The sequence below is a fragment of the Ictalurus furcatus genome, chromosome 12, assembly GCF_023375685.1.
Source record: "Ictalurus furcatus strain D&B chromosome 12, Billie_1.0, whole genome shotgun sequence".
NCBI lineage: Eukaryota > Metazoa > Chordata > Actinopteri > Siluriformes > Ictaluridae > Ictalurus > Ictalurus furcatus.
Genome location: NC_071266.1, coordinates 1,012,817 through 1,023,577, shown reverse-complemented (window position 1 = coordinate 1,023,577; position 10,761 = coordinate 1,012,817). Strand labels below are relative to the sequence as shown.

General features: G+C 41.3%; 1 protein-coding gene across 2 annotated transcripts; it reads right to left on the bottom strand.

The window, feature by feature from the left end:
• Window positions 1-2,955: 2,955 nt before the first annotated feature.
• Window positions 2,956-9,018, bottom strand: mych (myelocytomatosis oncogene homolog). 2 transcript variants are annotated; one of them, XM_053638707.1, is made up of 3 exons: window positions 8,618-9,018; window positions 6,976-7,539; window positions 2,956-5,860 (listed from the first exon to the last, which is right to left on the bottom strand). In XM_053638707.1, exons 2-3 carry the CDS (start codon window positions 7,505-7,507, stop codon window positions 5,361-5,363), a joined length of 1,032 nt encoding a protein of 343 aa, XP_053494682.1. In that variant the 5' UTR covers window positions 7,508-7,539; window positions 8,618-9,018; the 3' UTR covers window positions 2,956-5,360. The 2 variants fall into 2 exon arrangements, with proteins under 2 accessions (XP_053494682.1, XP_053494681.1); XM_053638706.1 differs by having other exon boundaries at window positions 6,976-7,519; window positions 8,618-9,017.
• Between the last annotated feature and the right edge of the window lie 1,743 nt (window positions 9,019-10,761).

Below are 10,761 nucleotides of genomic sequence, written 5' to 3'. Positions count from 1 at the left end.
CACTCTCCTGCGCTAAGTGTCTATAAGAAAATAGCACAAGCATTGAAAATACCCATTTCCACCATCAGGGCAATAATTAAGAAGTTCCAGTCAACTGGAAATGTTATCAATCGACCTGGAATTGGACGTGTGTCTATATCGTCTCAACACACTGTGAAGAGGATGGTTCGAGTGGATAAAACATCTCCAAGGATCACAGCTGGAGAATTGCCATGACCATCCCAGTCTCCTGAATTGAAATCCATAGAAAACCTGTGGGGTGAACTGAAGAGGAGAGTCCACCAGCGTGGACCTTGAAATGTGAAGGATGTGGAGAGATTCTGTATGGAGGAACGGTCTCAGATCCCTCGCCATGTATTCTCCAACCTCATCAGGTATTATAGGAGAAGACTCAAAGCTGTTATCTTGGCCAAAGGGAGATAGCACAAAGTATTGACTAAAAGGGTGCCAATAATTGTTGCACACCTTTATTTAACAATTTTTTTTTTTTTTTAAAAAAACCTGTTTTGCTTGTAATTGTATGATATCCATGAGAGCAGAGTATTTGTGTATTTGTGTATTTGTGTGTGTGTGCGTCCATGTGTATATTTATAGAACGAGAGAGTTCCTTATTTCAGTTTAATTTAGAACAGATTTTTTTCCTGCATTTTCCATGGTTTTCCTGTTCAATTGCCCAATTTCTTTAGAAAAAAAAAAAAAGTATTCGTAAATATTTTAAATGATGTATTTATGAATTAATGTTAACATGTTTAGATAACACTAATGTTAGTAACAGTGTGTTCACTTTGGCCCTAAAGTATTTTATCTTCTTCTTCTTCTTAATAATAAATAAATAAATAAATAAATAAATAAATAAAAGCCAAGATGTTAGCCTGGACTCTAAAATCTCAGTTGGCGTGCCCCAATGCTCCACCTAAACCTGGATTTTAGCCTGTACTAACCTGGTTGCGGATTTGCGGTAACAAGGATTTAACGTAATCTACTAGAGCCAATAATTTCAGAATAAATCAGAATATAATCAAGTCTAATAATTTATTTAACCAGGTATGAACACATCCAAATCAATACTACTATTAATAATAAGAAGAAAGAATTACAGTCAGTATTACATTACCAATCAAATTCAAAACATACAAAACAATACAACATAAGAGAGTAAAAACTTGCAGACCTGGTATAGAAAACTACACACAGTGATCGTGCGGGAGATCTGTCTACAGATTCCCCGAACCTCTGGCCAGCTCTCCCCTAAATACCCAGATGCTATGTGGTCCACCAAATGGTGTTGTTTGTGATGATCATTTAATGTTTGTGGAAGGATGTACCTTATTTACATACAGGAGGTAATTTGAGTGAGGGACCTTGGGTATGCCGAGGGTATGCCTTTAACAGCATGCAGGGAATGAGACCATATGAGACCTTTTGTATGATATCAAACATGTATAGTCAACATCTTATTCACATTAAAACATGTTATGTAATGCATATAGACCTTGAGTGTGTTTAAGGTGAGAGAGAAAAGGGTGTGAGGAGAGGAAGAAAGAAACAATGTAGTGACGATCTCCTAGTCTCCACTCAGCATGATGTGCTAATTCAGATGGAGATGCTAATTCTGTGTGAGAGATCAAGTATGCGCACACATAGTAGTCCTTTATCCTCAGAGAGTGGCTCTCTCCAGGTTCAGACATCTAGGTACCAGCCTTACAAGGACCTTCCAATCTCCACTCAGCATGATGTGCTAATTCAGATGGAGATGCTAATTCTGTGAGAGAGAGATCAAGTATTTGTGCTCGTAGTAGTCCTTTGTCCTCAGAGAGTGGTTCTCTCCAGGTTCAGACATCTCGGTACCAGCCTTACAGTACCGGTGCCTGTTTATTTTCCCAACTTCAAGCACTTACAGAGAGGAAAAAGATGAGAAATTGTATCATAAACGCTTTTTAAGACATTGATGATGTTTTGTCTTATTCTAATAATACCTTGTAGTATCAGCTGATGATTCCATCTGCTGAAGCCATGATCTTCAAAGAGCTTGAAAAGCATGTACAGAATCTCACTGTCGAAAGACATCAATCAGGAAAGGAGTACAAATTAATTTCCAAAATATTACATGTACCATGGAACACAGTGAAGGCTATCATCCATAAGTGGAAAAAGTCGGGCACACACAGTGACAATATCAAGAACAGGACATCTTTTTCATCCCTTTTAATCCAATTGATGAAAGGTCAAGAAGAAAACTTATTTGGGAGGCTGCCAAGAGACCTTTTGCAGCATAAAAGGACCTGCAGGAATATCTAACAAGTACTGGTCACTCCCTGTATGTGACAACAATCGCTCGTATTCTTCACACGTCCAGGTTATAGAGGGTAGATTCAAGCCCTTTCTCTCGGGCTTTACACAGGACATTATACAGTACTGTGAGTTCTTATGTTTTTGTGTATATCTCATACTAAATAGTTTTAGTATTTGTTTGTGCCACCTGTAGCAGCAATAACCACAATCAAACACTTCTGGTAACTGGAGATCAGACTTTAACTTCTAGGACTAGGACTTACTCTTATGCAAAAGGTTTGAGGATCATCAAGGTGTGTTTTGGCAAAATTCAGACGAGGCTTAATGTTCTTCTGGGTTAGCAGTGGTTTTCACCTCGCCACTCTTCCATGGATATCAGTTTTGCTCAGTGTCTTTCTGATAGTGGAGTCATGAACCATGACCTTCATTGATGTAAGAGAGGCCTGTAGGTCCTTGATGTTGTCCTTGGCTCTTTCGTGACTTGCTGGATGAGTAGTTGTTGTGCTCTTGGAGGAATTTCGAAGGTCGGACACTTCTGGGAAGGTTCACTACTGTGCTGAGTTTTTCCATTTGGAGATAACGGCTCTCGCTGTGGTTCTTTGGAGTCCCAGAGCCTCTGAAATAGCTTTGTAACCCTTCCCAGACTGATGTATTTCAATCACCTTCTTCCTCATCATTTCTGGAATTTCTTTCCATTTTGACGTACTGTGTTACTCAGTAAGAACTTTTAACCAGCTTCATGCTGTTGAGAAAGTTCTATTTAAGTGTTGATTTGATTGAACAGGGTTTGCAGTAATCAGGTCTGGTTGTGTCTAGTCCAGCTGAACCCCATTATGAATTAAGTTTCATAGATTTGGGGAATTAGTAACTACAGGGGCAAATACATTTTCACACAGGCCCAATTGGTATTGGATAACTTTTTTTGCTTCAATAAATAACATTATCATTTAAAAACTTTGTTTTGTGTTTACTCAGGTTGCCTTTGTTTTATCTTAGAGTTTGTTTTAATTTCTGAAACAATTTATGAGACCTATACAAAAAGAATCATGGCAAATACTTTTTCACAGCACTGTACCTGCCATTTCATATGAATCCTTCTGTTTTCTTTTAAATTAGATAGAAAAAAAAGAAAATAAATTGCATTAAAATGTATTCGGGTGCTCCACTATTCATGTGTAATGTTTTGTACTGCCAAACAAGCAATCCAATTGGCCTACTTTCTCTGGACAGAACACAGATTAGCTCTGATTGGATCGTTCTACATAATGTCTCTTCAGAATGGAAGGTAAACTTTACAGATTCTTAGAAAAATTGATGCAAATCTCTGCTGCCAAAAATGTTCAATATTAACAGAAATATTTCAGACATAGATACAAAACATCATTTACTCAGGAGCCAGTGATTGATGAAGCGAACATTTTCAAGGCTTGGCCTACAGCTTCTTGTTGGCAAGAAAAGATGTTATGTGCTATCATCTGTGCAAAACAGCTGGATACAGGACATGAATTACATCCATCACCTCCTGGCAAACCATTTTCCTATCCTTACTAGTCAGATAGAACCCAAATCTCCCCTGTATGCTGTTCTTATCTATTGCACCAAGCATCTATTAGGGTTTGTATTTTGGATCAGTGGACTTTGTGATTGAACAGGGAAGAAGCAGAGGATTTTAGTACTTAGGATTTCATTGGAGGACGTTTATTTACTGCGACATAACGGTCATACTTCATGCTTAAGATTTACTCCTCACTAAACATTGCTCTGAGAACACAATTTTACTTACACCTTTTTGACTAGGGTTTTTTTTTGTGCGTTTCAGATGGACTACTAAGACTATTTTCAAAAGTAATTCTTGGAAGCTTTAAACATATAGGATACCCCACAAGTTTCATACAAAGTGAAGGCTAAAGATCACCTGGGACTGAAACACAAGCCTATTCAATTCTGAAGGCTCTGATAACTTATCTGTCAACTGACATTCCACAGTTTTTCTGACCCACTGCAATGAGCAAAGGTGAGCTCTTTAGCGGTTATATAACGTCAACCACCAATCCATCACGCTGATTCAAACACTTCCTGCCATATACATTGGCCTTAAAATGAATTATTATTAATCTCACGGAGATATTAAGCTCTTAAGATCTTAATCTTTCGACACAAATATAATTAGTCATAAGTGCAACATATACCAGGAAATAATGGAGGAAGACTAGATATTTTGTCTACTGTTTAATAGAAGTATAAAAAGGTGCAGCTGAAAAAGAACAAACCTTCAAAGTTGCAAATAAAAACCTAAATAATTTATCATACATAATTAAGAAACTGACAAAAAAATAGCTGAATTATATACAGTTGCCATTATAAAGGCAATAACAATCATCCCAATCTCCTTGTCAGAGGTAGATAAGAGAAAGAATAACAATATTATACGAGACACACAAGAAAATGAGATTCAAATATGAACGCACATTTTATGAATGTCACACCAAACTATAAGTGATAATGCAAATGTCAACCAACTGGTCTGGTCATTCCAGTATATAAATGCCTAGACCGTATTATAAACAAGGATCAACATCTTCCCAGCAGAGCAAACACAACCATTTACAGTCATAACACTCATCCCCAAAAATCTGACCATTTTTGGATCCAGCCCAAAATCATACATCAGTAGCACATGATCATTTACACTGACCGTGTGTGTGTTTGCAGGGGAACAGGGGGGGTGGGGGTGGGGGGTTAATTTATACAGATTAATGATTGTTTACACTGGCAAAGGGTTTAGTTGAACAACATAAAATTCCATTCTCATTTTAAGACTAATAATTTTGGCATAGCTTTAAAGAACTACTCTGAGAACAACGTTTGCACTGAAGATGCATATTTCCAAAAGGAATTTTACAAAAATGAAAAGAAAAAAAGAAACCCAGCCATCTCCTTAGAGATGAACAGTCAGTAAATAGTGCTGCATTGCTCATGTGCAGCATTACTGGGACAGCCTGTGAATGCTGGCCGTGCCCCAAACAGTATTCCAGCTGTATCTAGTCCTAAAACATTCTTCAGAAGTCTCAAAGCCTTTTGAGCTGCTCCAACCTGGCCTCGAGCTGCTCCTGTTTCTCTCTCAGCCTGTCCCTCTTTTGACTGAGCCTCAGTTCCTCTGATTCCAGGTTGCGGATGCTCTCCTTAGCTCGTTTCAGTATTATCACCTTGGATGCTTTGTCATTGTTAGACAGCTCGGGCACGTGGTCACGCAGACGTAGGAAGCAGTTCTTCAACTCATTGCGCCGTTGCCGCTCCATAACATTATGGGTCCTGCGGCGCTCCTCATCGTCCTCCAGGTCGCAGGAGTGGCGGGAGCTGAAGTGTCTCACGTTTCCACGGACACGCTTTACACTCGGCGAAGGAGGAGGGGGTGAGGCGGGCCGAGGAGCAGCATAGTTGTGTTGCTGCTGGATCTCAAGGTGACAGCGCTTCAGCGCCAGCTGCTTGCGCCTGTCATCATCTTTCTGCTGCTGTGAGCGAGTGAATTTCTTGCAGCGACGAACAGTCACCACATCAATCTCCTCCTCTGTGTTACACAACAAAAAAAAAAAACCCAAACACACATATACTAATGTCAAAAACAGAGTTTCACATGATTCTCATGAAACTTGTTTGTACAACTCGCGGTAAAAGCCGTCCACACACACACACCCAGCACGAGTCTGACACAGGTGCAGCATGCAACAGTGAGAGTGAAAACACACTTCAATTAAAAACTGAACGTGTCCACTCAATTAAGCATGAGCCGAATGAGTCAGTCACAGCACAGATCAGCATGAGTCAGATTTCATTCATCACGTGATAAGAGTGAGGCGAGCTGACTGACAGGAAGGGTAAGACAAGACGAAAGATTTAGTTTAACATAAGCGTTACTGTTTTGTTGTTGTGTTTTTCATTAAGAATAATACTGAACCCACCATTCAAGCAATTGCCTTCCCCAATCTGCCACTAATTTGAAAGCGAAAGTGAAATGCGCATAAGCGAATTAAAAGCGAGGGGGAAAAGAGGGAAACATGCCAACGAAGCGCCCAAGCCCCCGGCCGCAGCAACTTTCTTCTGGCAATCTCTGCAGACAGGGTTACCATCTTCTATTAAGTTTCCCTCAGCATTTTTATAAAACCCGAAATATGACCGCACTTCGGATTTGGTCCTCTTGGAAGGTTGGAAATCCTCCCGAGCGCCGTCACTACCTTCCGCCATGTTCTCTAACTGAACTGAACAATTTTTATTACTATGAAGAAGCAAAACGTTGCCGGGGGGTGGGATGGGGGGCAAGCAATGTAATCGGTGTGCGGCTGAACACCGTGTAACACCAGGAACACTGACTACTGCAGCAAGCCTAGTGACACCCATCCATCACTTCATAGACAAATATAAAACCTTCTGATTTCAGTGTGTGTGTCAGTACTTTTTGTACATTTCCATCAAGGTATTGTTAAAATGTGCCAATACTGATAACCGTGAGAGTTTTGGTCATGATAACCGTAACGTGGAATGTTCGTACCGTTACGTCTCTAGTTACCGCTCTAGCGGAGTCAAGTGGGGTGAAGTGCGGCAGAAAGTGGGGTGAAGTACGGCAGAGTGACGGTACATTAGGAAATGCATGGAAATGAATAGTGGTAACAATAAATATTCACTCACCAGAATTGCTGGATGATTCTTCGGCAGCGGAGTAAGAGCCATATTCAGAGGAGGTCTCGCTCTGTTCGGGAGTGTTCAGTATCAAGTCATCGCTCTGCAGTAGCGCCTCACACACGGCCGCAGCACCACGACAATCCAGGGTGGAACCGGCGATCTCTGCAAAGATTTCCGTATCGATATCCGAAAGCAGAGGACTCGTGGAAAGCACGGACATTTTCTCTTCAGCTGATTTCTCAACGGCACATGGCCACAAGCAGTCGTCCGAGACGGGATACCTCGCGCGATCATCGCCAAGATCACAGTTCCAGTTCAAATGAAAAAAGTCGCTGTCCTCGAGCAAAAGCTCCGACACCAGCTGGAGCTGTTCTACGTTGGACAAGGACTTACTGAGGTCGGCCTTTATCGGTGGAGACTGCGGCGGCGTGGGTATCGACTGCAGGTCCTTGATCAAGTTCTGACAAAACTCGTCATCGAACAGCAGCGGCTCTGACTCGCCGAGCCAATCGTGTGGCGGAGAACGACTCGGCAGCATGTTTACAGAAGCCTAGAAAACAGGCACAATGTCTAAAACACACACAAAAGCCCAGATTTCAAGATTGTTTGAGAAATACACTTAACAATAACGACAAGGGTACTACTAAAGCATGCTCCCTCGGCCATGCGGCTCCACAACGAAACTTTCCAGGTGTTCTGACATTTCATCCTACCTGTTGAGCTGGCCTACCAAGGGTTATGGTGCATGCGTACTTTGCTTCGGCCAAACGTTTCAGACGCAGGGTTAGTAGTGTACAAACAACCAACAGTAGGACATTTCGACAATGTAGGATAAATTCATCAGAACGCAGACTGCTTGAAAATATATATAAATGCTCCACTTGGTGGGCGGAGCATCGTGTGGTCTCCTTGGGATATGGTGACATCATGCAACAGCTGGAAAGGCAGCTTCATTCACAAATTTCCAAATGACACCACCAAGTACACTACAGAGAGGGTGTGTATTACAGGGGTGTTTGGGGGGGGGGGTGTTTGGGGGTCTGCCCCCCCCCCATTACCTCCCAGAAGGGCATCAGAACAAGATGTAGGAGAGTCTTGAAAGTTTTAATAGTGAAAAATACTTCGCATTGCTCAGTCTGTCTGATGAGAAAATGTCGATATAAGTATAACCACCCCTAAAATGGGTCGTACTATTGTCCGTGCACGCGCGCACCCAGTAGGCTCAATGCGGGCAGCACCACGCAGCCGGAGTGCACGTGAGACAGCATGAGACCCTGAAGAGAGACTATAGTTCATGGAAAATAAATATCGTAATCTAAATATACTTGTATACCGACGAAGTTGTCTTGGGGTGCCTTTAAGATTTAATTGTGAGAGAAGCAAGCTGGTTAAATACTTTTAATCAATTAAAAACAGCATTACGACTCTGAATCTCAACAAATTTACGACCATAATTTACGGTCTTAATATTCTTATCCAAAAGCACAGGTCTGTGAGATGTGCCTCTAATGGTATATTTGTCATTAGGGGGAAAATACTAGAAGTCAATAGAATTTACAGTAGAAAGCTTTTGAAGACGCCGCCGGCTTGCGCGTGTACCACACGCTCCCTCAGATGAAGTGTTCTCCAGGGGAAATGAACCACTTACCTCGTTCTTCAGTGACGCGGGTTAATAGAAGCAAACTTCGCTGTTGGAGAAGTGTATCCGCTAAAGAGAAGTGAAATAAATACGCAAATAAATAAATAAATAAACAGTTTGTTAAAACAACGCAAACTTGCTCAGGTCCATGTCACGAGACCACGCGGTACAGAGGGCCAGTGGGTGGGGCGCTGGAGGGATTTAACTTATAGTACCGAAGCGCGTATGTGTGTCCTTCCACGGAGAGATTCGCGCCAAAATCGATCTCTGAAATATGTCATCTGGAGAGTATTTATTATAATGACAAAATATTGTGTGTTGGTGAAAATGTTCGGTCGTTAATCTGGTAAAATGTGTCTGATGTCGGGGATTCGAGGTGAGGTACACGAGGTGTGGTAATAGTGCGCCGCGCGGAGTGATATGGCTGCGGCGACGCGCTGCTGGAATTCCAAGAAAACGAAGGCGGGAGTCCGGCGCGTTATTTTCCACGTGTCACTATGCACAAAAGCCGGCTGGTTTTTTTCCCCCCCTTTCCTTACGTGTTCACTTCAGGGAACTGATGAGTGTTACTCTGAAACTCAACCGTATCCATATACTTTATTAAATGATATATATATATATAAAACGTAAGGAACAAACGCGCTGGCATCAAGCTACTAAGTGGTGTATAAGGAGATGAATCTGAGAGCAACAGGCAACCCCACTTCTGTTAAACAAAGGTTTCATGTGCGATGTGAACATCCGGTATTCGGTACGTATCTCTGAGCCCCATACAGGAAAGTGTAGTTAGCTCAAATGTGCTCTTCTTCCTCGAGAAAAATCTGTTGAGAAAAAGAGAATGCTCCCTTGGCCATTTTCCCTCAAATGCCAATGCAGAAATTCAGTCTCCCTACAGCCTTGCCTTCTAATGCAGTAGTACCACATCGGAAGTGTTTGCAACCACTGAAAACATGATGCACACCGAAATACTGTTCTGATTATTGTAGAGTCAAAATGCTTAACATATTTGATCTTTTTTTTTTTTTGCTCAGTTTGCTGGCTGCATGCCAGCTGAGGTTTTCTAAAGTGTATACGCCCCCTACAGGTCAATTCGACTCCTGTATTGGTAAAAAAAAAAAATAAAAAAATTGTAGTGTAGATCAGGGGTTCCCAAACTTTTCCAGGGCAAGGCCCCCCAAATGGCATTAACATTTGACTGAGGCCCCCCTTTTGCAAGATGTCTTTAAAATACATTAAAATACAGACTTCTGAATATATCCCCCTTTTTTCTATTATTAATAATTACATCTTACATCTTTACATTACATTACATTAGGAATTGATTGTGTGTGTGTGTGTGTGTGTGTGTGTGTGTGTGTGTGGTTGTCTGAGAGTGAGAATTTATTTTTCACACCAAATTGTTGAGGCCCCCCACTTTGAAAACCGCTGGTGTAGATCATGCAATAAGTAAACACAGTAGGCCTATATAAACATATCTAGATATGTTGAAGAACTTAGAAAATGGCCCCTTTGATGGCAGACCACCCAATTTTTTGGTGAGCAAAAGTATTGGAAAAGAGAGTATTAAAGTAAAGAGCACTTAATATTTGAAACGTTTAAAAACTGGAAAAATATAGCTTGGTCTGATGAAGCTTGATTTCCGCTGAAGGACACAAATGGTAGAATTTGGTACCAACAGCATAAATCCATGGACCCAGACTGCCTTGTGTCAACAGTCCAGGCTGGTGCTGGTGGTGTGATGGTGTGGGGAATGTTTGGAAAGTTTGGCAAACTTTGGGCCCAGTAATACCAATCAGCCATCACTTGGATGCCACAGCCTATTTGAGTATTGTTGCTGACCATATACATCCATTCATGAGCACAATTTACCCATTTTCTAATGGGTAAATATACACAATGTACAGTGTATATGTATGTATGTATGTATGTATGTATGTGTGTATATATGTATGTGAGAGAGAGAGAATTCTGAGGCAATCTATTCCACAAAGTTCTTATCTGTAAATGTGGAATCAAGGCAAAATGAAAGCTCTAGCACATGTGAATGAGCCACTAAAGCTTGAGGCAAAGCACTGCAGGAGTAACTCTATATTTAGCGTGTTCAAAATGAGAGTGTGTGTAGAAGACAGTGGAAGCACTATGGGGTCAGACTA

Excerpts from the sequence above, each read along its gene's own strand:
- mych (XM_053638707.1), bottom strand. The coding sequence starts at position 7,507 with ATGCTGCCGAGTCGTTCTCCGCCACACGATTGGCTCGGCGAGTCAGAG. Across the intron at positions 5,861-6,975 it reads AGAATCATCCAGCAATTCTG|AGGAGGAGATTGATGTGGTG; the intron begins GTGAGTGAATAT and ends TGTGTAACACAG.